This window comes from Ilyonectria robusta, assembly GCF_021365365.1.
Source record: "Ilyonectria robusta strain PMI_751 chromosome Unknown BGZ61scaffold_10, whole genome shotgun sequence".
NCBI lineage: Eukaryota > Fungi > Ascomycota > Sordariomycetes > Hypocreales > Nectriaceae > Ilyonectria > Ilyonectria robusta.
This window is the reverse complement of record NW_025764444.1, coordinates 650,252-677,270: the sequence shown is the minus strand read 5'-3', so window position 1 is coordinate 677,270 and position 27,019 is coordinate 650,252. Positions and strand designations below refer to the sequence as shown.

Sequence of the window (27,019 nt, the reverse complement as noted above, 5' to 3'; positions counted from 1 at the left end):
CACCCAGTGCGACGCTATTGGAAAACTGGTTTGCAGCTGTCAACCGCAATTCAGCACTGGCACGCCGCAGCTATTTTCAACTCTTCAGTCACGAAGCCAATCCGCCAAGCCAACTTCTTCATACTCACCCGTCTCATCTTCCTTTCACAATAAAGCTAGCTGGTTCGAAAGGCATAAAATGAGGCGTGGTGTCTTTGACATAAAGTGCAGTGTTCAGGGAGCGCAGCTCATGTCCACAAGCAATGGCACGTCCCCGTCAGGAGACATGCGACGGGAGTTCAAGGAGGTAATGCGACGAGCTGGATTGGGAACTTTTAAACTAGATGAAGATTTCTTTCGCGATTTCTTGTTACCACCCCTTATCTCCATCCATTAATTCGAGAAGGTGCCAGTTAATTGTCCTAGATCAGCCTGATGTTAAACCTCTGCCCAACGCCTCCACACAAAACCACAAAGGCAATCCTAGTCAAGCTCTCTCTTCTACCAATGCAAAAACACAATACCCCAATGGTCTCCCGATGTGGTAGTTCTTTCCGGTCGTCAGCTCTGGTACGACATTCTTTGATCGTGGGCTCCGATATTGGGAACCCGACGGCATTTCGATTGGCCTCTGGGCTGCAACAACTCATTTGCCCGTGGCAGAGCGAGCGGAGTCTGCCCACTCAACAACATGGTTCCTGGGCGACTGGGACCTCGCCATCCTCACGTCCCACACGCCTTCGGCCAGCATGATGAGAGTGCTCCTCCTGAGGCCGGAAGTACCCCGTGGCGCTAGGAGCCACCCGTCTAGTGCCTTTTTGACGTCGTCGATGGCGACGTGCGTGTCTAGGATGTGGTTGACCGCCGCTTTGCAAGCTCGATACTGCTCCAGAATGAACGACTGCCTGACGATGCCCACCTTGGGAGTTCCAAGATGGACTAACATCTGGTAGGCCCCCTTTGGCTTTGGGGCCGTGTCTCGAAGGAGATAGCCTACTAGAGTTTCTAGCTTGCCCTGCCTGATTTGTATCAGCCAGTCGGTGACAGCTTCCCATGCTCTCAAGAGGAGGACGTGGGCAGGCTCGTTGTCAGAGCTGTACCAATCATCTTCGTCCTCCCACAAACAGTCCTTGAGACAAAGAACAAGGGTGCGCTCGATCTTTGCCAAATTCGGGCCCTCGTATGATGGTGCACGCGGCTTGTATGGACCGGGGATGGGATGCTTATATTCCCAAGTCAGTTCCAATCGATCGTCAAGAACATGCGACGCGATGCACTCGAAGTCGGATCCCCCGATACCCCACACCAACTTCAGGCGCAACTCGTCGAATCTCTTGGATGTCGGCTCCTCTGGTTCGGGATGTGGCTCGCTGATCCATGGCCAGCAGGGTGCCTCGTTGAGACTCCAAACTGTCAAGAGATTTAGCAGCCATCCCGAAGTCAAAAAGGAGAACTTACATCAGCGTTCCCAGATCAGCCTATCGACGTTGAACTCGAAGGACCCGGCCTGGATCGTTTCAACACCCTCAGAAACAAGTCGATCCGCCAAGTCAACCTCAGCTTCCTGACGAAGCTTCTCCATCGCTGCGCGGAAGTCCGGGACGGGGACCATCCAGTCGAGGTAGGCGTACATGTAGCGACGCCGTTGGCCCAAATTTGGCCTGTCGCCCACCCATGGCACAGAGAAAATCCGGCTGAGCCGTCTGCTGCGCGAGTGCAGGTCTCGGTGAGGGAATCTCTCGTCTTCGGTGTTGGAAACCATGGCTAGTAAATGCGATGGCGTTGATTGAGGATGTTTGTGGTGAGTCTCATTGACAGTCGCTAAGTGCAGTGAATGAGGTAGTGAAATGGGGAGAAATGTTTGCGACTCTTGCCAGCTGCCTAGCACTGCCAACGTACCCAGGGTACCCGAATCACTGTAAACATGGTACCTAATTCTGGTGGTAAACAAAGAATCACTGCAACTTTGACAACTTTGCAAATACACCAACTTCATGATCCATGCCAACAAACACAATCATGGATCAACAGACCTTGCAAAAATACGGAACGTTACTTACGGACTGGGCATCGACGTCCCCCCGCGATCGCGACGTCAAGTTTGGTCTCCTTCTGGGGCCCGATGTGACAGGCCACAGCACTTTCACGAGTTCACTCCCACGGAAAATCTGGTCTGATGTGACACGGCAGATCTCCGACATGGCCGTCATCCATGTCACCTCTTCTCTCAAGGCCGCAGAGATAAACGCGGCACTCCGAACCGACCCGCACCGTCAGCACTTGGAGGGAACCTGTCGGGACCAGCAGCTCATCACTCACTCATACGGCAGCCTCTTGAAGGTGCTCCGGGGAAACACTGTACCATTCGACGCATCTACGCCCTACGACTGGACCTGTTCTCAACTCCCTCCCGTGTCGCTCTTCTTGATCGATGCCGACCCAGACGTGTCTGCCGAATATTTCCTCCTACTCGTGGTCATTATGGCCTGGGCCACAAAGGTGTGCATCAACAGGCCAGAGGTGACTGTGAGGATTATGATGATATCCTCACTGCCCCTTCACCCACTCGTCCAAGACCTGTTTTGGATAGAATCATCATATCCCTTCGCAAAGTTCAACTTCGGATCGGATTTCGACAATTTCGAGGCGAGGGAGGTTGTGGGAATCTCTGGCGCAGCTTCAGCCGTACTGGACAAGGTCAAGGACTCGGCCCCAGAACTCTCCCACAGGGTTGTGTGCTTCCGATCCTCGCAGGTGTCAGAGGGCTTTCCACAAGATTGGGAGATTGAGCATCACCTCTCCGACATTGCGAGGCTACCAGGATCTCCACCTCAACGTCGGGTTGAGATACTCGCCAATGGTCTTCACGTTCCTGAGCACTTCATAGACTCGAACATCGTTCACATCGTCACTGGCGGATCAAGAAAGAGGCTCATATTCGACCGCAACACCAATCAGATTGTCCTGGTCAACCTCAAAATCTCAGCATCCGAACGCCATGAGCAGCTTGCCTGGGCTTCCCGACCTGACTGTGGCAACTCCATGGTCATGCTCTATGAAGACACCGACTTCCTTGCTGGCGCCAATGCCTCACGAACTCGACGGACCGATGTGGCAGGTTCCCAAGCAGCCGGATTCTTTTCTGGTCTGGCTCAATTCTCCGACTGGCCGGTAAACGTTCGCGAAATTTGTGCACTCCTCAGCGACTACGATTGAATGGCCGTGAGTGAGGCGAAGAGGCGACTCACCCAGCAGCAACTACTGGACTTCAGGGCACCAGACCTCCCTCCCCATCTATGTCTTCCAAACGACAGACACGGCGTCTTCTTTGCGGTGTTGCCGTTGGTCAACTATGACCCCCGTGTTGCTCGCTTTCTCTCGGAGTCATCCAGCACGCCTAAAATCACGCTCATCAAGGTGCAACTAGCTTCCGCTCTGACAATTGGCTTTCGCTTGTTGGTGCCTGTAGTCGCCGCGAATGTCAAAGCGGAGGAAAATCGCGACGCTGCAAACTACGGATTGACAGGCCCGTTTGTCGGCTTTAGAACGATATGGCTATATCTCGGGCTCATCAAACAAGCAATTGCCGACAATCGCGAAACACTGGGTTGGGCATTGGATTGGATAGCACACCCCACATATGGTATGCTTGACAACGATGTACTCATTGACCTTGGCGCCATCAAGCGCTTCGATCAATTGACCAAGGAACTGAATCGCGTCTTGGTATCCTTTGGGGTGCCACTCCTCGGCCTGCCGATTGAGGACGAACGGGGTTCATTGGAAGCTGATGAGTTCCTAGAGCTTCTTTGGCATCTTCTGTGCGCATTCATCCATCAAACTGCAGTCATCGCGGAATGGAAGGATATTTGGATGTACGATTTAGTATCTCATCGGCGCCTAGCACTCAACGAAGTGGTTCAGTTCATCGACTGGCGTGGCATACAACACTAAGAAAGCCGCTCCAATCAGAGCGTTGGTTTCTATACCCACTTGACCAAACACTCCAAGGATACCATCGCCATGATGGACGACTGGAACTGGATCCCAAAAGGGCTTACGATACGATGGCTTCGCCGATTTGCTTCTGTGGGCGAACTGAAGTGCCCCGTCCCACTGGGTTCGAACGACGACGAAGAGTGAAACGCCGATTCGCGAAACGGGAGGGGCCCAGCAGGCACACCGATGGAGCACCAAGCGATGGAAGCAACTTGGCCGGAGAGACGCTGGAGAACAAGACTTAAATTATAGTAGCAGTCAGACAAAAGGTTCCCGTGTTCAGGAAGTGGACGAGTTGATGGAAAGATAAATTGCACCACCGAAACGAAGGCGTCTATTTGTTGTACCTGTGGCCTGTTTGTAACATTTGTACTATGCTTCGCACTTTCAAATACTCCAAGTTCGTCCTTCCCAATCGACCTGATCCTTCCGCTAAGCGACCGAAGGACTTGGCTTTGCCAGTCGCGTTTCGCGCTTTGCACCACATGTGAGTACAGGAGCAGCTCAGCACCACAGACAAGCACTCTAAAGCACTCTCTGTCCCACAGATCCAGCACCGTCTGACCACTTTGCATCCGAATGTTTGGGCTTGATGCAACCATTGCGTGGCTAATTAATGAAGTTGGATTAACGACGTTCCTGCCGCGTCCCCCGCGTGCCCATGCGGAGCTGATCGGCGTGGCGCACGGCCATGACTCCGGTTACCCCGCCACATCCGCGTGGGTCCCGGGTAGCATCAAGCCAAATAGGACAACACTCGGGATACCAAAATGGCTGGAGTTTGTGATGACTTAGTTTTGGAAGCTTTCTGGCTGGATGAGTCGTTACGTATAGTAGCACAATTCAATGGAAAGTACCCTGCTGTTTTACCAATACGTCACACGCGCTACAGTCCACAAACCCAGATGACTAGAACTTGGGTACAATCACCGTATGGGTAACAGGGCGAGTCACACATGGAACGGGCATGACCAATCTCCTCGGACACAGGCTTCAACTGGCTCTCGTGTTCTGGGCAATCTCAGCGCTTTTGCTACTACCTTCACTACAGATTCTTAATGTTGTACCGGCCAAATTGCGAGCATATTTGCGAGCAACCTACTCCGCCGTTTCAACGACGCAAAACAGTTTGCTGATGCAGAGGTTCACCAAACACAATTTCAGGCCGCGCCATAGCGGGTCATGGGCCCGGGCATGTGGCGAACACACAGCACATCCCAAGCGAGAAGAACTCACTGCACGCGACACTCGGCAACTGCAGATTGTCGTCAATTCAAATAACGCTGCACTCAAATTCTTTGCAGAGGCTCCCAGAGAGCGGGAAATACTACGCAATCAGTGGTAAATGTAATGAGCAATTAAGAGCTCAGTGCAGAGAATGCACTGAAGAATGCACTGAAGAGTTAGGGGGTGGGGCACTGAAGAGTGCACTGAAGAATGAGCAATACATGGAGAATAGGGGATCGAATGCACTAAACAATGCACAGTGCAAACCATCGTTGTCCCCATCATGCCCAACAGCAATGGCAGCCAGTCTCTCCTCTAAATCGACAAACAACCCATCGCTCGACACCACGTCGACTGGGCCAATTTGACTCAACCGCGCACGCCTTCTCCTCTCCAGGCAACTTCATCGACGTGGAACCGAACCGAACATTCCACTCGAGACGCCAGCGAGCGACTACTCATGCCGACCCGCACGCATCGCTGTTGAGTCAGCTCCAGCCGTCTGCATTGGTCCCACGCACACATCGATCATGGTTTCACTTGGCAGGGACATGAGTTTGTTGGATCATGATGCGGTAGCGTGGTCGGCGGGAATTTCCAGTACAAAGCCATATCAAACCGCATGTTCGCTTGCGTAGAACAAAGTGACCATGTTTGTCACTCACATCTCAATACGTGGAGCCAGCAACATCTGTGGCACCGATGCACGCAGACAAAGGAAGTGACTACATTGAAGTTTGGGTGAAGCGAATGAGTCAGAATAACTTCATGGAGGTAATCTCAACATTGGGCTCTGTAATTTGAAGTATTTATACCTTCCTTCATCCTCTTGTTCGCTCTCTCCATCTTCACCATCACTATATATACATCACCCCGATCCCAGTCTTTGGTATGTAAAGTATAGCCGCCCAAGTAACGCTACTAACATTTCCTTCGCAGTCTTGCTCGCGGTCGGAACCTACGCCGGGTCGGTGGCGGATGCTGCAGTGGCATTTGTGGACTGGCCTTTGACCCGACTCTACCCTCTTCGCCTCAATGGGCGACTCCGACGCGAGCACTTGCTCCTACCTCTGGGCTTATAAGCTTCTTTGCTGCGTCAAAGAGACCAACTTAGTGCTATTTCTCAGTTTTGTATGTGATCTTTCCTCTCCAGTCATCTTAGCAATTACTAAAAAATTCCACAGAAAGTGCCAGATCCCATTGAACTTCCTTTCGACGATCCTTTTTCCGACGGAGCCGACCTCAAACAAGATGGCGCTCGACAGCTAGAGCTCTCGTGGCGGCTGTCCGCCCTCGCCGCGACCGGGTTTCTGCGGTGCCTCTGGGTGGCCGCGGTGACGTGGAGGATGAGCCACGAGAAAGATGTCCTATGGGACACGGGTACCCTGACGCGTTCGACGTGAGCCATCAAGGCTTGGCATGATCCACCAGGAGTTTCGGGAGGCTCTTCGAGAGGCTCAGTCTACGAAGCAAGTGGACGAACTGAGAGTCTTTGCGCTTAAACCTGGGACAGCCAGGTGACATGTCATTGCCGACATGACACTCTCCAACACGCGTGGCACTCCCGCAATATTTCCCCCTCAATGAACCCCACGATATATACTATACGATCACTTATTCTACCAAGAAGTTAGGACCCGTCCTGAAGCGCCTATCCACTCAACCCTACCAGCTATATAACCCTGCTAGGCTGGCCGACCACCGTCACTTGCCGCTCGCCAAATCACGTTTTCCTCTCCTCGGATCCTTCACTTCGTTTTGCTATAGAGCCGCATGATCAAGGAGGGCAATATATATACACCCGGCCGGAGTGGTGTGTCGAGACACAACCCACTGGCACGTCCGGACGGTGTCTTGAGCTGTCGTGGCCGCTGTCGTGGGATTGGTCCGTGGGGCAAGCCGTGCCTACGAACAAAAGCCGAGATCGGGAGCGAGGTCATCACAAATCACTTCGACGGTTGCGACGACCGACGTATAGTATCAAGAGGATGCGGTGATACCTGGCCTCCCTCATATCAGCAAAAATACAGAAACGGCAGGGAGACGGACGACGACGAATTCGAAAGAGACGAAGCCAACCCCGAGGTCAGGGTAGGTGGGCTCGCCGACACCAAGCTTGGAGACTGTGCATTGTGGGTTGAGGCCTGCAACTTCTTTCGCCATTATATAAACGACAAAGAAACCGGCGTGCGGCTACCGGGCTTGACTCTCGCATTTCGACCTCACCAAATAGTCGACTGCTACAAGACGCTCCGCCAGTGCGACTCCACAAAGTTTAACGGGACTCTAAACGCCAGCAAGCCCAGTCTTGGCAAGACTTTCGAGGTGCTGATGGTTGCCGCGACTATTGCTCTGGCTCACTTGAGCAAGAAGCACTACGACGAGCACCCGGAGGACCACCTTGCTCAGGGTGAAGGGGTGTGCGCGCTCGGGGACCCCTTTGGCATCATGTGCTTCTGTGTCACAGACAGTCGATTTACCAGCGGGCATACCGAGCGCCACAGCTGGTAGTAGTTCCCGCCAGCATCGTCGACGAGTGGGGTCGAGAGGGCTCTGAAAAGCTAGAAGCCACAGTCGAGTTTCGCATCTACGGCGAAGTCTTCCATACCCTAAAAGAGCCGCTGTTACTCATGGCAAGTGCTAGCAACGGCACTATACACTATACCAACAAGAATATCGAGTCCCGGTACCCGAGACCTTTGCAACTGGTGAGATGGAGGCAAAGGATCTAGGGAGAAACAGACACAGAATGCTCCGAAAGAGAAGCAACGCCTTGGGTTACTGTCAAGTCGCCAAGGATGGAGAGAACACATCGAGAGGATAGATGACCTAGCACCTACATGGGAAACTTCATGCAAGGCGGAGAATCTTACACCTGTTCCGACTACCCTGTCAACTCTATGAAAGTTCAACGGAACTTTGAATACCAGCAAACCCGGTCTTGGTAAGACTTTTGAGGTGTTCATAGTTGCAGCCACTATTACTCTGGCTCACTTAAGCAGAGAGCACCCAGAGGAGCACCAAGAGGACCATCTTTCTGGGGGCGAAGGGTTGTGGTCGCTCATGCACGGCTACATAAACGAGCATACCGAACCTCACCAGACGAAACCACCTTGGACACTGTCCGGTGGCTCCATCTTGGAGAGACTATGGAGTTCCGGTCCTGCCGAGATTGGCTCGCGCCCGAAAACACCACCGAGTGTAAGATCTGGAAGCCATAGTGGGCCAATTGGGGACGTTTTCTGGAATCCGCAGGCCTCTCGGCCGAGCAAGTTGCCGAGAAAAGGCTCGCGCTCAAGATTCCCAATCTCCCCAATGCCCTCAACATCTCCACGGAGTTGACTTGGTACTTGGCTATAGAGGTGCTGTGAGCGGAGCTGTTACGCAACTCTCGCTTCTGGTGCCACCACCCGCCGCCCGTTATATTGGTCTGCCGTGCCGACCAGGCAGTTAAGTATAAGGCCGAGGGCTGGGAGGATGCGGTAGTTCTAGAGCACGCCATCGGACACCCGTCCAGCAGCCATATGGTGGACCTTACTGTCGACGACGAAATTTCGACCACACCAGGTGAGCAAGATATAATATCCCCGACTGGATATATAAATTCTCATCGGTTCCCGTCGGCTGTCCCCGGCGGCGGCACTGGGACCCAGGTTGCTGGCATGTTCTCCTTGGAAGACCTCAACCGCGCGATCGCGGTTTACTATTACGCGATCGCGCGTCGGACAGGTGGTGGCAACATCATGGGTCGCAAGCCTCCGGTGAAGAAGGAACAGGGATGGCCTGGGTACGCCTCCCTCGGCGTCGCCCAAGGCTTGGCCCACCAAGCCCCGATCGACGGAGATACCGAGCACACCCAAAACGTGATGCTGGACTTTGACAAGGGGGCGCGCCTCGAGCGCGAGCGGATGAGGAAGAGGCAGGAAGCTGATCCATCCGCCCATCGGGACGTTACCGGTGCAGAGGCGGGTGACCTGATGGGTCTCATCCTGGAACAATTGTGCGCACCGAACCCGTCCAAGGCTATTGCGGGCCACCTGGCTAAGTCAGGGACGGTTGACATGCCGGAGCTCAGTCCTTGCTCCTGCTTTCTCATTCGGTTATCGCAAGAGGAGTGACCATTCCCTTTTGCCATGGCGGTATTGCCGGGAACGACGCCGACGAGGCCACCTGGAGGGAAATAATAGAGCGCGGGCAAGCCTATGCGGAAAGGTTTAGAGATGAGGACGACGAGGGTGCGCCGAAAACACAGGCCGAGTCGCGGCGGAATTCCGCTCTGCACCGGGAAGCTGTTCTGACGACGTTCGACCAGCGCAACACCTCTATACTAAATGCGAAGAATCCGATGAACCCGACGATGTACGGAGACGCAGAGGCGGCGAAGGATCGGCTGCGCGCCATCCTCAAAGGATCCCCGACAGCGCCCGCATCCAAGGAACCGAAAAGCGGCAAAGAAGCTCCCTCCCTGGGCGTCGAGCACGTAGACTGGCTCATACGCGGCAACATCAACGGTGGCCTGACCTACCTCTATCAACAGACGAGAGAGGACCCTAATATGTTCACGCCGACGGATCGGGCATATGCCCTGTACTGGATGTGCGCAAAGAATCCCCTGGTGATTCGGGCCCTCAAACTGTCCCGACATAATGTTCGACAAGAGCACGAACATGTCCTAGTAAAAAGCATCAATCTTTCCTTCGTCCGAGGGTGCAGTCCACGTCCACACCAACACACGACCGACCAGCATCAACGGCTCCCGTTCTGACCGCCCAGTCATCCACTGGACTCGGTCGACATATATACTGTTCGCAAAGGTTGGTTCGAAACCGACGAAGTTGGCAACCGCATTGATGATGCACACTGTTGGCTCTACGCCCAATACCCATCTTTCACAATCGCCACTATCCCAACCTGCCTTGAAACTGGTCGGTCTTTGCCGAATCCTGCTTTACTTCTTCCCTTTAGCCACATCGTCCCCGGCAACGCTGGTAGACCTGTCTCTCCTACCGAAAACATCATCGGATGGGACAACACGATCATATTTCCAGCACACTCATCTTGGCGTTCGACGTTCACGCAGCTTAGCTAGTCTGTCAACTCGCTCCCAAGTAACATGCAGATCCAGTACCTACTTTCTACTTCTGGTACCATAGAATGGGTATCTGATCACCTGGCAACGCAAAAAGATGACAAATACTCCCTGTCAAAGCAGTTGTCCGTCCCTCTCAACTCAGGCCAACTACATGCAGGCCTACTTCATGGCCACCGACCATTCTTCAACTCAGGCTACGCAGCTCCCTCCTGTTGCAGAAGCCACAGACACCAAACTCTGCTCCCATCGACGATCCAGTCTCTGTTTGCTTTCTCACTTCTTCCTTGAAGCCAAAGTCCCTCCAACTGTGTCGCCACAACCGTCAATATCCACGAAACAAACCCGAGCGACTCTTGCTCCTGCTTTTTCGTTCGGCTACCGCAAGAGAAGTGAGCATTCCCTTTTGCCGTAGCAGTATTGCGACATGGTGTTGGGACTCAACTCATCCAGGCTTTGCCATTTCAGCTAGACTTTAGTCAAGACCTATAATCCATAAAAAATTAATTCCCCAAGCCAGACTCCAAGTAACTAGTCCACAACCTCTCGGGCATGATCCAAGCTGTGGGACACGGATTTTGCGGCAAGGTCAGCTTAGACTATCCGCATCGCATTGTCCTCCCACACCGACTGCACGAATACTGGATGCCATTATTTTGCCAAGGAATTAACGCGCGGCCCGATGCGCGTAGCTTCACTAGATCCTACAGCCCTATGCCTTGCTAGGCTGACTGACCTCAGCAATTCGGTCTGACACGGCTTATCTTCAGCCCCCAACTGACCAGTATACTACCCTATCAGCGCCAGAGTATCATCGCGGCTTGCATGATGGCGAATCAGACACCAAATTCCAAGACACATGATCGACGTGTCTACTTGTGGCCGTCAAACTGCCGTCAGCAAATGATGAGCTAAGTGGCGGCTGAGGCTTCACTGAGGCTGAACAGCATCAACTCCGCACGTAAAATGTGTCCCTTTCTGGTTCATCACCATGGCCAACGAAATGGACCGCTCCAGCAATGAATGGCTTCCCAGTGGGAGCACCCCCAAGAAACCGCTGCATTCTCCCTACGGCTCGCCGCAGACGCCGCAGACGCCATGGATGGGACACTCGACGACCTTCTTCACCGATCCCGGGCGGTCAACAGACATAGGATATCCGTCGAGCATCTGGGAGCCGGTGCAGCAGACCAGACCGCCAGCGCGCACGAATGAAAGCCAGTCGGCGCTTCTACAGTCGGATCCGCCGCCGCCGAAACCTCAACCGTGGATCGTCGGGTGGTTCAAGAGACACTGGACTCCGGCGTGGAGCATGTACGCCTTTCTCCTCGCAGGAATCGCCTTTGCCTGTGGACATCACGGCTTCTACAACCACCTCGACGGAAAGCAGGCCGACGATCAGTTGCGAAAGCTGCGGTATGGAACGGCGCTGGCCTTTTTCGCCAAGGCAAGTTTCGTGACGGCGGCCATTCTAGCCTACCGCCAGCGAGTGTGGATGATTGTCCGGGAAAAGATTTTGTCCCTGGGAGCCGTGGATTCGCTTTTCGCGGCCGCCGAAGACTTAACTGCGTTGTTCCATTGGGAGGCATTCAAGAGCGCCAAAGTCGCCATGTGCCTTGCCATCTACATCTGGGCGACGCCGCTGGTGGTCATTTTGACGTCTGAAACTCTGTCGGTGGTGCCCAAGACAATGCGGGAGAATACGAATTGTTCTGGCATCTACACTCTCAACTTTACCCATGAAGAAACCAACGACTGGCGAGATCCACAGACGACAGACCAAGGCCTTTTCAAGCTGTCAGTATCGTCCTGGAACACAACCCAGCCCAACCAAGTGCCCATCGTCGTCAGCAATCAAAGTTCTTTTGATTACTGGACCTCGAGCAGTCAGCAATTCAAAGAGATTGCCATGAGAAGTCAGTATCTACAACAGGCAGTGTCGCGAAAGAATGCGGGTCTGGAAATTTGCGGCAACGGATGGAACTGCTCCTTTACGATTGAATTTACCGGCCCAAGCTACAAATGCGAAACCCTTGCTTCCGGGGTCGATGACAAGGTGGCAAAGCTCGGAGACGCAGAATGCCCGTTCAACACGAGTCAACTTGTACCAAAAGGTGACCTTCTTTACCTTGCCCTCGCAGACCAGGGAGACTACGGCGCGGAGCAGATCGACGCCTACACTGGAGGGATTCCAAAGAAAGAGCCGCCGTTTCCCAAGAATCTAGGCGCGTTTAGGACGGAGCCGCTGTTGTGGATTGGCTATGCAATTGCCAACCGAACTTCGGTGAACATTCCCAAGAGCAAGCTGGACCCGAAATGGTCAGAGGATGCATTTATCCCCAGGATTATTGGCTGCGAGCACTACCAGACCAAATACAAGGTCAAGTTTAACTTTACCAGCGGCGTTCCATCCCACGACGTCCAACGGCAGCTCGTCTCCAAAGTCATGGACACGCGATTCCTCCCAAACGTATCGATAGGCAATCAAGGATTATTGGACAACATCACTGCGACGCCCGAAGGCGAGTACATATTTCCCAAGGATTTACGGAAATACCGTAGGACCGCAGCGTATCACTCGGTTGGAAAGCAAATGCGCGACATGATCAACGGGACGATTGCTCTTGCAAACCGAATCGCCAATTCCCGCGCCATCGAGACGAGGCTTATCCAACGGAACAATTACGTCGCCATCCCCAACTTTGAAGTGGAACTGGAAAGGTTTTACGAAGAAATTCTCCTGTCGTTGTTGTCCGACGACCAGTTCCTGGCTGTATCCTGGGCGTCGCAACCTTCACGGACGGCCCTGATGCCCACGGGGAAGGACAATTTGCGGTATCCCTGTATGAGAGAACGAACCATCAATGTCTACAGGTACCATCGCGACGACTTGTGGGTGGTTTATGCGTTGGCAATTCTCATGGCCACCATTGCAGTGGTGTTTGGCGTCGCGGCGATGCGAAATGAATACGTGGTACGCGACACTCGGTTTTCGTCCATCGTCGCCGCCACGCGGGGTCAAAGTCTAAACAGAGTGCAATGGGAAGAGGATCGAGGTGTGAAGAAGCTCAAGGTCGGCTTCGGTCTTGTGCCAGACGTTGCTGGAGAGGCCAAGTATGGGTTTGGATTGGAGGGAGAAGTGGCGCAACACAAACCAGAGGGAGCTGCTCGATCGCCAGCAATTCAATTGAGGGAATGGGGAGGAAAGCGGGCAAGTTGGTTGATGGATGCAGCAAGGCCGCGGTAGTTTAGGAATAGTTAGGATGAAATTGACTAGTTGGATCGCCTCAAACAGGTTCCCCGGAAAGGAATTTGCAGGAGCTGCAGGGCGATACCGATAAAACGAGCTATTCCCAGACAGGAATTTTCAAGAGCTTGTGCATGAAAGATCCGGGGTAATACGCTATGCCGAGAGAGGAATTCACAGGAGCTGTGGGTCGTTATCTTGACTTTTATAAGAATACCTCTTAATGCAATGAGCTTGAAGGTCCAGGGTGAATGGGATGTCTGGGATATTGATTCTGGGGATGTTGGATGAAATTCCAGGGACACGCAAACGGATGTCTTATAAAGCGGCTCTTATTCGTTTCATTCAGGACATTCCTGGTAACCAATGACGAGCAGCTAAATACACCGAAAAGGAAGAATAAAATATACCAAAGAATTAGAATGCAGCGGTCTTGTTTCTGGAAACTCTCGAGTTGAAGCCATCACCACATTGAATCCGAACACTACAAACACCCTGCCACTACCCAAAGTTCTTGACTCCAATGCCTCCTACTTCACAAGCATCATTGATCTTTACAAACTCACCAACTCATGAGGCGATCCGAACTACCCGATACTCTAGATGTAAAGGCTATTGGTGGTCACCTCGAATGTGGGGGCACCGCCTTATCTCGGACTTCTTATCTTGCGGTATAAATCCACCTCGACCCCATCGTAAGATACGCCATCACACATATCTCGATATTCGAATCCTTATGCCTGGGAAAAGATCTCGACAAGGGTGTGAAGAGTGCCGAAAGAGGCGCAGAAAGTGTGACGAAAGTAAACCGACTTGTGGGCAGTGCTTCGCTTTCAAACGGTCATGCCACTACACGCTGAAGCTTGTCTGGGGCGGTCGGAAGTTCAAAAAGTCATGCTTTGGCGTGTGTTTGAATTCTTCGGGGGATTCGGCTGAAAGAATAGGTAATTCAATCCCGTCAATCGCCAATCCCGGAGACGTGCTGATTTTCAGATGGTGACAACGGCGGGTTCGTCTACGGCACAAAGGTCCCGGATGGATTGGCTTTAATACCTCAAAGCCTGCCGAATGGTATGCATATGCCACAGAGATATCGAAGGCTATTGGACTACTTTACCAAGGATATTCTCCCATCCTTGTCGTGCCACCCGTCCATAAATGAGGATCTCTGCAAAGGTCTCCTTCCGGCCATGCTCCAATCGCCTCTTTTGCTTTCAGCAGGCCTCGCCTTATCGGCCGCGGGTTTTTCGTCAAGAGGCCTGACTGAAGTCGACGGCGTTGACATCTTCCGGGTGATAGAACACCTGCAAAGTTCTGGTCTGTCTCTGTTGAGGACGGCCTTGGCGAATGGACAGATGGATGAGATTGTCTTGGTAACCTGCCTCGTCTGGTGCCTCGCAGACGTTTTTGCTGGCCGACAAGAGATTTCTTCCTGGCGAATCCACCTACAAGGCGTCAAGGCCATTCTCGGTGGCGACCATGCGTATCAACAATTCGTTACAAATCCAGGACCTGTCCAATCCGCCATGAAACATCTGTATCTTTTATATCTTTCCCTTCAAACGCTTCCTCATCTACCGTCGTTGCAAATTTCCGACCATTCAACAGTGAGTGTGGCTACATCCGAGTCTCTCGGACAGATCGATGGTTTCCTAGGGTACAGTGAGGAAGTTTTGGAGATTTTGCAACAAATCAATCAGCTACCTAGCTCCGGCGAAACCACGCATTTTGAAGCCGACGTTCTTCTTGGCAAGGTCAAAGGAATGATTAGCCGAGACGCCAAGGCTCCACCAAACGTTTCAATCTCATCAGTTCTCACGCCGGAATCTGGGCGCGACTTTGCACTCTGCCACAAGACCTTTCAACAGGCCACGCTAATCCACCTGTACCGACGGCTGTACAATATGCCTTCTGGATCACAAGCCATTCAATCTGCCGTCGAGGCAATGAATGAAATGATAAGCAACATGACCCAGGGGCAGCCTTGCAACACGTGGGTAGCAATGGCCATGCCTGTATTCACCATTGGATGCGAGGCTTTTACTGCCGATCAAAAAACATTTGTCCTTGATAAAGTCGACAAACTCGAAGTGTGCCTTGGCTCACTCCACGTGAGAATCCTCCGGCAAGCCCTTGAGGATATTTGGAAACTCAGAACAGAATGGCAAGATTTCGAAGGGAAACTGTGCGCCAGCGAACTACTCAGTAAGTGACAGGCTCAAGACACAATCCAAGCTAACAACTTGTAGAAGAATTGCAGTACAATATTATTCTATTTTAGTTTGTAGTTCAGCCGACTCATCTGCACGACTCATGAGTAGGAGCTGTTTGATCGTGGGATGTTGCAATAGCCTGTATTGAGCGTATTTATGACTAATGAACATTGCTGGGCTCTCACAGCTCACCATCTGCCTCCAGCCTCTTGCTAAGAGGTCCGTTCTTGACCATGATGCTCATGACTTCGAAGAGAACATCGGCTGCTGCCATGGTGGTGTGTTCGGCGTTGGTGTCGTATGCGGGCTGGATGCGTTAGAGACGAATGTGAGGAGGACGTGACACTTACTGCAACTTCCACAATATCCGCGGCAATCAGGTTGAGGTGCTCCAGTCCTCGGATGATGGTCCTCAACTCTCTGGTAGACCATCCACCAGTCTCGGGAGTACCAGTGGCAGGGGCAAAGGCGGGGTCCAGAGTGTCAATGTCAATGGACAGATAGACAGGGTTCGTGGTGCCGACGCGCTTGAGGATTCTCTCGATAATTCCGTCAGTGCCAATGGTGTCAATGTCTCGGGCCTCGACAATCTCAAAGCCACAGTAGCCGTCGTTGTCATAATCACTGGGTCCGCTAAGGGTGGTTCGGATACCGGCGTGGATGTTGGTATCGTTGGCGAGCAGGCCTTCCATAGCGGCATGGTAGAAGTAGGTGCCGTGGTTGATGCTGGCGACGTTGGAGGGCGAACCACCAAAGACCTTGGGTTTCCCTAAAAGGTTAGCTAAACTCTTACTGCGTGTAGGTCTTACTGCGTATAGGTGTCTTACAAGTATCCAGATGGCTGTCGAAATGAATCACAGACACAGGTCCATAGGCACGGTTGATTGATCGAAGAAGAGGAAGGGTAATGGTGTGGTCTCCACCAAGAGTAATGACTCGAGGCAGCGTCTTTTCCTTCTTGGCGGGTCCCTTTTTGAATGCATCAGTCATCGGGGCACGAGACAGGATGCTGTAGTGGCCTTCTTCAATCTGCTGAAGGGCATAGGTGTTGTCGTAGGAAGTGACTGGGATATCACCACAGTCGAGGACAGTGGCCCAGCTGTTGAAAGGGTTTGTGGCGAGAGGGACATTGTATCCTCCACTATTGTTGTTAGCATTGAATGTGGAGGGACAAATGTAGACGACATACTAAAGGTTGAGTCGTCGAGATCCCTGTCGAATACCAGAGGGTCCGAACCGAGCACCAGGTCGGTACGACGTGCCAGTGTCAAAAGGAGCGCCTAAAATGTTAGCCATGGACATAACCTTGCAATTTCACTTACCAATAAAAGCAATATCATATTTGATATCACTGTGGCTCAGGCAAGGCAAGTATGGCAGACGTCCAAACGTGGTGATGCCGGAAAAGACAGAGTCGGCCTGGGTGCCACCATCACCAGGGAGTGCATTGTACCACAACGACTGATGAGGTCCAGACATGGACTCTTGATCATGTCCTGCATGAGCTGCAACAACGGCAGCCCAGCCCAAAGCGAGAAAAGTAGTAGAAAACATTGTGTCTGCGAGTGTACAGATTCAAGAAGAAGGGAAACGAGGGTTATTTATGCTCTTCCTACCACCTCTTCGCTCGTCCAACTTACGTACCAAATACCACACACCAAATACCACACCAAATACCACATACAATGCCACTCCAACACATCATCATGGCCTGCAGGCGCGTAAATACCCCAAAAGAGCTAGCATGCTTCAACCATCAAAAGTCCAGACCCACCGAGACACGCGATCAGCATCCCCCACATTGTGGCTAACTTGCCGAAACGAGTTGGCGGGGAGTGGCAATCGATCAATGGGATGGCTACGATCAAGCTGCAGATGTCTTGCCAGTGGGACAGATAACCGTCGTGGGGTTTTTGCGTGGTTGGTTGGCAGCGGTTTGATAAGCATGAGAGATTTCTGTCATGTTCTGTACAATTATCCGGTATTGAATATTTCTTTACGTGTTGCGATTGTGCGAATTGTCATTTATCCTCAAGACATCGTGGAGTCTGAAAACACCACGTCTACACGAACAATTCAACTCAAAATGACCACATCACGATCGCGCACGTCGTCGGCAGACGAGAGGACTCCTCTGATTCCTCGACCGGCTCAATCCCCGCCGGAGTACCGACAATGGGCGACGGAAATGTGGTTTCTGACCAAGGCGTCCATCCCGGTCATCTTGGCGTACATGCTCCAAAACAGCCTGCAGACGATATCGGTGCTTGTGGTCGGACGTCTGTCTCCTGAGGCATTGGCCACGGCTGCCTTTTCGTACATGTTTGCCATGGCCACGGCTTGGCTCATTGCTCTCGGCGGAACGACTGCTCTCGACACGTTGGCTTCGACCAGCTTCACGGCGTCCAAAGACAAGCGAGACCTGGGCATTCTTCTCCAGAGAGGCATGTTTGTCCTGACGGGTTTCTATGTGGTTGTCGTTGCCATCTGGTGTGTTTCCGAGCACATTTTTCGACTTCTCGGCCAGGAGGAATTCATCTGCGTCCAGAGCTCCAGGTTCCTGCAACTGCTGGCTCCCGGAGGCTTGGGATACATCTGGTTCGAATGCATGAAGAAATACCTCCAAGCACAAGGAATCTACCGACCGGGCACCTACGCCCTCCTCATCACGTCGCCTCTCAACGCATTCCTCAACTACCTCTTCATCTATCCGCTGGGCTTTGGCCTGTACGGCGCCCCGCTGGCAACTGGCATCTCCTACTGGCTCTCTTTCTTCCTGCTCGTTGCCTACGCGGCATTCGTCCAGGGAAAAGAGTGCTGGCCTGGGTTTGCTCCGAGACGCGCACTCACTCACCTGGGGCCGTTTGCCAGACTTGCGTTCCTGGGCGTCATCCACGTCGGGACCGAGTGGTGGGCGTTTGAGATTGTGGCTCTCGCTGCTGGTCGTCTTGGGACGATTCCTCTTGCCGCGCAGTCGGTCGTCATGACGGCAGACCAAATCATCAACACGATTCCGTTCGGTCTCGGCGTGGCTGCATCCGCACGACTGGGCAACCTGCTCGGAGCTCGCGATGCTCTCGGCGCGAGGCGATTAGCGCATTGCGCGGCTGTGCTGTCTGTAATGTTCGGCACCGTGATCCTGACCATCCTGCTCTCGACCAAAAACGTCATCGGGCGGCTTTTCAACGACGACGTCGAGGTCGTTTCGCTGGTTGCGCACATCATGCCCTACGTAGCCCTGTTCCAGATCGCCGACGGGCTCAACGGCAGCTGCGGGGGAGCCCTCAGAGGCATGGGACGGCAATGGATTGGCGCTCTTGTAAACTGCATTAGTTACTACGGTGGCGCTCTGCCTGCGGGCGTATACCTCGCGTTCCACGGATGGGGGCTGCCCGGGTTGTGGATGGGACAATGCGTAGCGCTCTCTCTCGTTGGCATCCTCGAGTGGATCATTGTCGGCATGAGCAATTGGGAGACGGAAGTGCGCAAGGCATCAGACCGACTAGCAGACGGCGGCATGGGAGAGTCGATTGACGGCGACGTTGAAGGCGACGTTGAAGTTTAGATAGCCTCAATCCCACCCACCCAATCCCAAAATGGCATCTTTTCCGGATAACACCTCATGCAACTAACGAGTCCTGACTCCTGCGAGTCTCGGCACTTGACGTTATCTTGGAAACAAGGCCACTTCGCCCCACCCCCAAGGGTTCAGGGTGTTGATAAGGCCAAGGGGCTGAGCTGCAGTTGAAGCATGAACGAAAAGACCTGGGGTTGATAACAAGGTCGCCTGTAGCACAACATGTCGGCCCTGATACACATGAAAACCCCCGCGCAGGGTGAGACGCGGTGAAATTATTAGTCGTTATCTTTGGCCATGGCACGGCCGTCCATATAAGGTCCCATCGACCACGCCTTGTAGTCAAGACATCATTAAACATTTATTCGCTACAATGAGTACACACGGGGATGAAAAAGACGCCGAGTCTGTACCTGGAGTCAACGATGCTGTTGTCGTTGGTGAGACTGACGTCCGTATCAATGCCTCGGGTCACAAGGACCAACTAGCCCGGCAATATGGCCTTGTCGGTCTTACTGGCATCGCAGTGACGGTCAACAACGCTTGGGTGGTTCTTGGATCTTCCATTTCCGTCTCAATATGTAAGTACACCACCTATTGCCAGAAAGCGCTAACAGGATAGTGAATGGTGGTCCTCCTGGAGTCATCTACGGCCTCATGGTCGCCCTGGCCTACTACACACTCATCGGACTAAGCTTGGCCGAGGTATGTCCACTGCCCTTCACACTTCCTCGCTAACAAAACAGCTTGCGTCTTCTTTCCCAACATCCGGCGGCGTCTACCATTGGGCTACCCTCGCCGCGGGCCCGAAATGGGGACGAATGGCCGGCTTCTTTGCAGGCTGGATCAACTTTTACGGCTGGATGTTTGGCCTGGCGTCGCTGGTCCAGATATCCGCCAACACGGCTGTGCAGCTGTATGCGACCTACACCGACGACTACTCCCCGGAGGCATGGCACATTTACGTCACGTACCTGCTTGTGCTGTGGATCAGCGCCTTGGCTATTATTCTGGCGAACCGACTGATTCCGTACACACAAAACCTCGGAATGCTTCTAGTCATTGTCGGCGGCCTGGTGACAATCATCGTCATTGCAGCCATGCCCAAGCGCCACGCATCCAACCATTTCGTCTGGGGCTCGTTCGACGAGAACAACGTGACCGGGTGGAACGGAGGCGTCGCGTTCATGACTGGAGTGTTGAACGGCGCATTTACCATTGGAACACCAGATGCCATCACGCACATGGCGGAGGAAATCACCAACCCCAAGCGAAACCTGCCCAAAGCCATCTTCCTTCAGATTGGCCTTGGCGGACTGTACGGCCTCGCGTTTGCCGTCGTTCTGGGCTACGCCATTTCCGACCTGTCCGTCCTGCAGAGCGGCATCAACACATTCCCTCTGGCGGGCATCTATCACCAGGCCACCGGAAGCGCCGGGGCCACGTTTGCGCTGTTGTTCATCATCTTCATGTCGTCGCTGTGCTGCGTGATTGGAACCGTCCTGACAAACTCGCGGACATATTGGGCGCTCGCTCGAGACAAGGCCGTTCCGTTTTCTGGAATATTCGGCAGAGTAAACGAGTCGCTGAGTTGCCCGGTTGAGGCGACCTTGTTCGTGGCAGTTGTCGCCTCGGGCCTGGGTGCTATTCCCATCGGAAGTTCAGTCGGATTCAGCAACCTCACAGGATCCTTCATCATCATCAGCACCGTCTCATACGCCATCCCGTTTGCTTGCAATCTTCTCACCGGCCGCAAGCACTTCCCTCGAGGTCCTTTTCATCTCGGCAACATGGGCGTTGCCATCAACGGACTCGCTGTCCTCTTCATCATCCTCTTTGACATTTTCTTTTGCTTCCGTAAGTACTCCCCCTCCACCTCCATGACGTCGCTAACAAAGCAGCCCTTGCTTTGCCGTTTGATGCGACAACGATGAATTACAACTGCGTCATTCTCTGTGGCGTGCTATTCATCACAGGTGTCTGGTGGTTGATACATGCCACCAAGCATTACCCTGGTCCGGCATTCAATATAACAATTATTCACGACGAAGGATCGGGTGAACAGACACACTGACACTAACAGACACTAGAACACTAGACTAGATCATCTCTCATTACCAATAAGACTACCAACACCAAACTCCCCATCCAACCATGCTCATGATTCATAGCCAACTAAATACTCAAACATGTACGCAATCTCGCTTTTACTCGTACCCCTCTAGATCCCGTAGAGTCATGACCTGCCTTGCACCCATGGGCCCCTGACCACCCCATTTCTTGGCTCCGGCACCGCCATGGCCAGATGCTTGACCGAGTATCGTCACCAGCTCTTTGCCAGTGACGCTCAGGTCTTTGCCAGTGTATCCCTTCATGGCACACTCCTTGAAGATGTGCCCAATGAGCCTCTCACCAAGGGTTTCGACACTGCGACCGCTAGCCCAGCCCTTTTCGTTGCTCAGACGATTGAGAAGAGTCATGAGAGACGTCCGGGTCATGGTGTCCATCTCGCGGGTTGACTGGATTGTGATGCCGACACGTTCGACAACGGCGCGTAGTTGCTCGACGCATTGCTCGGCGCGCAGAGGTCGGAATGTAAACTCGGTGGCGAATCGACTGCGCATGCCTTGGTTGCTTCGGAGTAGACGGTCCATGTCTTCCTCGTACCCAGCCAGCACGATGATGAGCTTGCGAGCAAATTGCGGCTTGGTCACTGCATCGACAAGCTCGCTCACAGCCTCCTCGGCAAACGATCCTGCATGACCTGCAAGTCGGTATGCCTCGTCGATGAAGAGCACCTTGCCGAGGGCCGACTCTAGCAAGCGCTTCGTCTTTGGTCCTGTCTGGCCGCAGTACTCGCCAATAAGCTGCGAGGCCGAGACTTCAATGACGTCGGGAGCCGACAGCAAACCCATGTCGTAGAAAATCTGGCCGAGCTTGCGAGCCGTCGTTGTCTTTCCAGTTCCGGGAAGTCCTTTGAAGACGTACGTAAAAGGGACGTACGGTCGCGGATCGACGTTGCGCAGACGCATGCCCTGGACCATGTACTGGTAGGACTCAAACTTGGAAATGATTTCTTCGTAGCCGACAAAGCCGTCAAACAGGGCGCGCGTGTTGGCGACGGCTCGGGTCAGGCGGTCGTAATCTGCGTCAAAATCCTGGGGTTCAATCGGGAACACGTCGAGATCTTCATCAGGCTTTTTGTCTTTGGAGACGCGTCGCAATCGAGCCATGATGGCCTTGGAAATGAGATTGTCCACTTCACCACCGTTGCCAAAGTTGGGTCGGACGGCAGAGCGCTTCAAGACTTCCATGGCAACCTCCCGTGCCTTGTCCGTTGCAATCAGCTTCTCCTTGTTGAGCTTGAGATCCAAAATCTTCCCAAGACTTTCCTCGTCAAAGTTCTCAAAGACAAATGCAGAGTCTAGAGGAAATCGTCGTGCCAGGCCTGGATTGCAATTGCCGTACATTTCCTTCATCTGATCGGGATACCCACAGAGGATGACGCAACGATCCTCGCCAGGTGTGCCAGCGACTTCAGCAACAATGGTGTCGATGATGCCGCCGCGGAAGTCTCCATTCTTGGAATGGCTGTTGGAACTGCGCCCGGGATCCAGCATGTGGGCGTCGTCGATGATCAAAACGCTCCCCTTGGCCTCTCGCAAAGCCTCCTTGGTGTTATTCTCCGATCCTCCTATGTATCGGTCTAGAAGATCAGTAGGAGTCTTGACAAAAACCTCTCCTTTGGACAGAATGCCAAAGTCTGCCAGGATCTTGCCGTAAAGTCGAGCAACCGTCGTCTTTCCGGTGCCTGGCGCTCCCAAAAACACCCGATTGGCGCTGACGTTCAAAGGTTCGTCGCCTCGCATCTCTCGGATGTGGTTTTGGTTGACCTGGTTGACGACGGAAAGGATCGACTCTTTGACGGCATCCAAGCCCACCAGTTCCTGCAACTCCTTCCACGCGGGGCTGTTGTCGGGCCCAAGTGAGGGTTTGTTGCCGAGCAAATCCTCCCTGGTCATCATGTAATCCTCGAGATAGTTGCCGTCCTTTCGCGCCAGGCGAAATCTCTCCACCTGTCGCCTGCAGGCTTCGAGGAATGCTTTTCGGACGGGCCAGATGTTGCCAAACATCTTTTCGTTGATTCCCTGGGTGATCCGGCGCATCAAAATCTTCATAATTGGACCGTCGTAGCCCCCTTCAACCTCCATCTTCTTGTTGAACCATCGTCGCATCATGCCGTGGAAGACTGTCTGCAGCTGATCCTTGTTGTAGTTGGGCAGTTTCAGCACGGGAAAGTGATTCGAGACTTGGGCACTGTAACCAAGTTGATCGGACAAGCCCCAATCTCCGTTGCCAGCAAAAATGATGACAATCTTGCCGGGGAGATCCAGGGAACGGACGTAAAAGTTCCACAAGTTGCAATCATCGTGATCGAGGAGATGAGCGTGGTCGATAATGGCAATCTAACAAGTTAGCCTAGCTCTGGAGCGGACAAGGAAACTTACACATCCGCCGGTGGTGATGCAACTGCTGTGGATGCTGCTGAGGGTCGACGTCTTGGACATGTTGTAGGCGGAAAACTTGCTGATGCCGTCGATGGCACCCACCGCCTTGACTACACCCATCGAGGCCAGGAATTTGGCATACAGATTGGCAAGCATCGTTTTTCCGGTTCCCTGATTGCCCATGAAAACAGCATCAAAGTTTTCCTTTTTCAGGTCGGTTTCGCGTCGTGTCGCAGCCTGAATCTTGGCCTTTGCATGGAGGAAAAAGGCCTTGGCTTCTTCGAGACCTGGTAGAGACATGAGCCTGTCCAGATACTTGTTCTCGGCCTTTTCCACCGTCTTTTGTCGTAGCCATTCGATTCGAGAGGGGGATTCGTCGTCGCAGTCTTCAGGGTCGAGGCCGTCTATAGATTCGTTGTCTGAATCATCGGAATCTTGTTGGGATGACCTGAACAATTAGCATGAGCCGAGAGTGGGCACGACCGAGAGAATGGCCAACGTACTCAATATCATCCAGCAACTGCTCCATCTTTGAGCAAAGCTCCAAGAAGCCCGCCTCTGCCAAAATCTCGGGTTCTCCATCTACAGGAAGCTGCTCGGCTTCCTCGGCTTCCTTGACCTCTTCCTCGGAGAGATCGTCAAACAACCTCCGCAAACCAAACGGGTCGATACCCAAATCATCCTCCTCGGCTTTGACGGGCTGTTTTACGGTGCGACGGGTTCTGGGCTTTCTAGATCTCCGGGACCTTTTACTGGGAACGATGCCTATGATGAAGCGGACAGAGAAGTTGGGGTCATTTGTTTCGTATTGCTTGGCCCAGGGCGGGGTCGTGGGGATATGCTGATAAGGCTGGAGACCAAGCAGCCAGCTGACGCGGAAGCTTGGGTTTGTTGACTGGAACTCCATGATTTGGGCTTGCGATACACGATGCAAGTCCAAACCTAAGAGCGAGCCAGCTAGCTAGCAAGCAAGGGGATGAGCACAGGATGAGGGCGAGCAAGGCGAGGTGAGGGCGAGGCACGAGGCACGCGAGGGACGATAAGGCGAGAGAGAGCGACGTGGGACGGAGCCGAGAGCGGGGACAGCGGCTAGGATCCCGATGTCGTGACGGAGATGACGGGATGGCGGAGAAGACAGAGTAATGATGACGGATATAGATGGACGCTGACGACGGGAGTCGTGGGGAATCAAGAACAAGGGATGCAGTGCAAAAGACAGACGTGACGATGAAGGAAGAGAAGGAAATGGGAACGAGGGAGGAACGAGGCACCATGCAGGCTACTTTTGACGTGTGAAGTTGACTCTCCAGGCAGCCAATGGCCGGGTTGATTTAGGCCGGGCGCTGTCTCTTGTCTCTGGGATGGAAGGCACAGTACAAAGCACAGCGTCAGTAAGGCATAGTGGGAGGGGCCGGCGAGACAGGGTCGAGGTACTTGGTGCCTGTCTAGAGGTACTTGACCGAGACTCATTGGCCTGGGCCTGGTTCAACGCAGTGGTAGAGACAAAGAGGTTGGAGCTGTGCTGTTGACAGCCTGGTTGACGGCCTGGAAGACGCGGCGTTGTACCTCGCTACGTCACATTCTCAGCTTGGGGGGTACCCACCCTGTAGCGGATCCAGGCGGACCAGCCTCAAACAAGCCAACGAAGGCTGGGCCACAAAGGCTGGGCCACGGAACCTACAGGCTACGATGCCCGAAGAGTCATTCGGCTTGTTCAGCAGTTCAGTAGTTCGGCGATTCACCAGGACTAGTCGTTCAGCAGAGGCACAAAGACACCAAATCCATCTCAAGTACCGACTACTGTCCTTCGTACCTCGTCCATCCTCCGTCCTCCGTCCTCCGTCCTCTCCATCGGATGCCTCATGCACTGCCACGGGACCATGGCGCATTGGGGGGATTCGGGGCGCCTCAATGGAATGGAGCACTCTGGTTGGCTGTTGCCTGGCGGCTTGCGTGAGATGGACGCCTTGTCGGGACGATGGCGATGGTGGATGGCTTATGCTAAAGGTTATGCGGAGAAAGTCGCTTGGTGCAGGTTGTGTCGTTGCTCGGCCTTTCCGAGAAATGTCACCAAAGGATCATCTCATGAATTATCACGTCCTTGATTCATCATCTTCCCTCCCTCCAACAAGGCTGAACCCAAAGACACCATCGCCAATCGTTCCTCCACCAGACGGGATCCCGCTGCCCCGGGGAACCCAACTGGAGACGGGACCCGTTGAGGACCACTAAGAGTCACAACCAAGCCACTAGGGCCACTGTGACTCCAGGGAGTTCCACTGGGCCACAGTGCGGTGGGGGTTGGTTCGCCTTGCCTTTTCCTGTGGGGCTTTGCTCGACAACATTGACCACGACACGAATGAATGCAGCAAGAGGGCATGTATTGGACTGTTTGGACATTGGGCTGAGTGAATTGGGCTGAGTGAATTGAGCAGCCGAACCAGATGGATTCATCGCACCACCCACGATGAATCCTAGGTAGAGAAGAAAGAACCTCAATCTCCCAGCCCCAAACCCCAAACCCCAAACAAAAGCAAACCTGCAAGCCAAACGCCGGCCCCGACTTTGTTGAGACGCCGGCGGTTACGGTACGGTCCAGTGCAGCGCGGTGCGGTGCGCCCAGGTGAGAGTCTCTGGCTGCCGACAAGGGTTAGACGCAGCCTCTCACGGCGAGTCGCCAGAAAGTGAGGCGGCGCTGGCGGCACATGGATGCATGGATTGGCTGGATACATGGATGGATTGGCTGGATGCATGGATGGCTTGGCTGTACAGTATGGATGGCTGGATGGCTGGATGGCTGGCTGCCACTCTGCCACGGAATATGCGCAACCAACCCATCAGTCTGAGTCCAAGTCTGGGCTCTGGAGCGTCGCCGTGTGCCACGATAATGAGGATCCCGACTGCGGGGCCATGCGTCGATTGCAGATTGCACTGCAATGTCTGGAATGTCATGATTCCACGAATTTCCAAGATTCTTGCTGGCCATTGAAGGCCTCATTTGACATCAAGAACCCTGCCGCCGGCATTGAGAAAAGAGGGTCATCCATGCGTCATCTGCCGCTTTGCATCCTTGTCCACTGCATCCGCTCAGCCTCTCCTCTCAGCCTCTGACCTCACGCCCGTCTGTCTGCCTTGTCCAAAGATCCTAAAGAACCAGGCGTCGCAGGCCATTCCGAAAGT

At 53.4% G+C, this 27,019-nt stretch overlaps 10 protein-coding genes across 10 annotated transcripts; 7 read left to right on the top strand and 3 right to left on the bottom strand.

Annotated features, from left to right (window-relative positions):
• Positions 1–625: 625 nt before the first annotated feature.
• Positions 626–1,741, bottom strand: BGZ61DRAFT_532652 (uncharacterized protein; the record flags this gene model as incomplete). The annotated part of the gene is made up of 2 exons (XM_046253889.1): positions 626–1,389; positions 1,504–1,741. The coding sequence occupies 2 exons, from the start codon at positions 1,739–1,741 to the stop codon at positions 626–628; spliced, it is 1,002 nt and encodes a 333-aa protein (XP_046104224.1).
• Positions 1,742–1,998: 257 nt separating this feature from the next.
• Positions 1,999–3,933, top strand: BGZ61DRAFT_478182 (uncharacterized protein; the record flags this gene model as incomplete). Its single annotated transcript, XM_046248985.1, has 2 exons — positions 1,999–3,150; positions 3,235–3,933. 2 exons carry the CDS (start codon positions 1,999–2,001, stop codon positions 3,931–3,933), a joined length of 1,851 nt encoding a protein of 616 aa, XP_046104223.1.
• A 5,845-nt stretch (positions 3,934–9,778) lies between these two features.
• BGZ61DRAFT_452147 (uncharacterized protein) lies at positions 9,779–10,078 on the top strand. Its single transcript, XM_046245921.1, has one exon. The coding sequence runs from the start codon at positions 9,800–9,802 to the stop codon at positions 9,968–9,970; it is 171 nt and encodes a 56-aa protein (XP_046104222.1). The 5' UTR covers positions 9,779–9,799; the 3' UTR covers positions 9,971–10,078.
• Positions 10,079–11,396: 1,318 nt separating this feature from the next.
• On the top strand, positions 11,397–13,541 carry BGZ61DRAFT_352816 (uncharacterized protein; the record flags this gene model as incomplete). Its single annotated transcript, XM_046240454.1, has 1 exon — positions 11,397–13,541. The coding sequence occupies one exon, from the start codon at positions 11,397–11,399 to the stop codon at positions 13,539–13,541; it is 2,145 nt and encodes a 714-aa protein (XP_046104221.1).
• A 695-nt stretch (positions 13,542–14,236) lies between these two features.
• BGZ61DRAFT_390689 (fungal-specific transcription factor domain-containing protein) lies at positions 14,237–16,127 on the top strand. Its single transcript, XM_046242817.1, has 3 exons — positions 14,237–14,485; positions 14,535–15,746; positions 15,791–16,127. The coding sequence occupies exons 1-3, from the start codon at positions 14,278–14,280 to the stop codon at positions 15,820–15,822; spliced, it is 1,452 nt and encodes a 483-aa protein (XP_046104220.1). The 5' UTR covers positions 14,237–14,277; the 3' UTR covers positions 15,823–16,127.
• BGZ61DRAFT_32809 (arginase family-domain-containing protein) lies at positions 15,845–17,432 on the bottom strand. The gene is made up of 5 exons (XM_046238976.1): positions 17,077–17,432; positions 16,944–17,034; positions 16,582–16,895; positions 16,105–16,523; positions 15,845–16,061 (listed from the first exon to the last, which is right to left on the bottom strand). Exons 1-5 carry the CDS (start codon positions 17,306–17,308, stop codon positions 15,936–15,938), a joined length of 1,182 nt encoding a protein of 393 aa, XP_046104219.1. The 5' UTR covers positions 17,309–17,432; the 3' UTR covers positions 15,845–15,935.
• Positions 17,433–17,712: 280 nt separating this feature from the next.
• Positions 17,713–19,429, top strand: BGZ61DRAFT_452141 (mate-domain-containing protein). Its single transcript, XM_046245920.1, has one exon. It carries the CDS (start codon positions 17,841–17,843, stop codon positions 19,317–19,319), a length of 1,479 nt encoding a protein of 492 aa, XP_046104218.1. The 5' UTR covers positions 17,713–17,840; the 3' UTR covers positions 19,320–19,429.
• Positions 19,430–19,698: 269 nt separating this feature from the next.
• Positions 19,699–21,416, top strand: BGZ61DRAFT_420569 (amino acid/polyamine transporter I). The gene is made up of 4 exons (XM_046243489.1): positions 19,699–19,912; positions 19,954–20,036; positions 20,078–21,188; positions 21,233–21,416. Exons 1-4 carry the CDS (start codon positions 19,705–19,707, stop codon positions 21,403–21,405), a joined length of 1,575 nt encoding a protein of 524 aa, XP_046104217.1. The 5' UTR covers positions 19,699–19,704; the 3' UTR covers positions 21,406–21,416.
• BGZ61DRAFT_32801 (P-loop containing nucleoside triphosphate hydrolase protein) lies at positions 21,233–25,125 on the bottom strand. Its single transcript, XM_046238975.1, has 3 exons — positions 24,343–25,125; positions 23,840–24,287; positions 21,233–23,797 (listed from the first exon to the last, which is right to left on the bottom strand). The coding sequence occupies exons 1-3, from the start codon at positions 24,744–24,746 to the stop codon at positions 21,539–21,541; spliced, it is 3,111 nt and encodes a 1,036-aa protein (XP_046104216.1). The 5' UTR covers positions 24,747–25,125; the 3' UTR covers positions 21,233–21,538.
• A 403-nt stretch (positions 25,126–25,528) lies between these two features.
• On the top strand, positions 25,529–26,071 carry BGZ61DRAFT_478176 (uncharacterized protein; the record flags this gene model as incomplete). The annotated part of the gene is made up of 1 exon (XM_046248984.1): positions 25,529–26,071. The coding sequence occupies one exon, from the start codon at positions 25,529–25,531 to the stop codon at positions 26,069–26,071; it is 543 nt and encodes a 180-aa protein (XP_046104215.1).
• Between the last annotated feature and the right edge of the window lie 948 nt (positions 26,072–27,019).

Coding starts and splice junctions, on each gene's coding strand:
- BGZ61DRAFT_452147 (XM_046245921.1), top strand. CDS start 9,800: ATGTGCGCAAAGAATCCCCTGGTGATTCGGGCCCTCAAACTGTCCCGA.
- BGZ61DRAFT_32801 (XM_046238975.1), bottom strand. CDS start 24,746: ATGGAGTTCCAGTCAACAAACCCAAGCTTCCGCGTCAGCTGGCTGCTT. Junction 24,288..24,342: donor CAGTTGCTGGATGATATTGA/GTACGTTGGCCA, acceptor CTAATTGTTCAG/GTCATCCCAACAAGATTCCG. Junction 23,798..23,839: donor GCATCACCACCGGCGGATGT/GTAAGTTTCCTT, acceptor CTAACTTGTTAG/ATTGCCATTATCGACCACGC.
- BGZ61DRAFT_32809 (XM_046238976.1), bottom strand. CDS start 17,308: ATGTTTTCTACTACTTTTCTCGCTTTGGGCTGGGCTGCCGTTGTTGCA. Junction 16,896..16,943: donor TCTCGACGACTCAACCTTTA/GTATGTCGTCTA, acceptor TAACAACAATAG/TGGAGGATACAATGTCCCTC. Junction 16,062..16,104: donor CGGATATTGTGGAAGTTGCA/GTAAGTGTCACG, acceptor TAACGCATCCAG/CCCGCATACGACACCAACGC.
- BGZ61DRAFT_420569 (XM_046243489.1), top strand. CDS start 19,705: ATGAGTACACACGGGGATGAAAAAGACGCCGAGTCTGTACCTGGAGTC. Junction 19,913..19,953: donor TTCCATTTCCGTCTCAATAT/GTAAGTACACCA, acceptor CTAACAGGATAG/TGAATGGTGGTCCTCCTGGA. Junction 20,037..20,077: donor TCGGACTAAGCTTGGCCGAG/GTATGTCCACTG, acceptor CTAACAAAACAG/CTTGCGTCTTCTTTCCCAAC.
- BGZ61DRAFT_390689 (XM_046242817.1), top strand. CDS start 14,278: ATGCCTGGGAAAAGATCTCGACAAGGGTGTGAAGAGTGCCGAAAGAGG. Junction 14,486..14,534: donor GGATTCGGCTGAAAGAATAG/GTAATTCAATCC, acceptor GCTGATTTTCAG/ATGGTGACAACGGCGGGTTC. Junction 15,747..15,790: donor GTGCGCCAGCGAACTACTCA/GTAAGTGACAGG, acceptor AACAACTTGTAG/AAGAATTGCAGTACAATATT.
- BGZ61DRAFT_452141 (XM_046245920.1), top strand. CDS start 17,841: ATGACCACATCACGATCGCGCACGTCGTCGGCAGACGAGAGGACTCCT.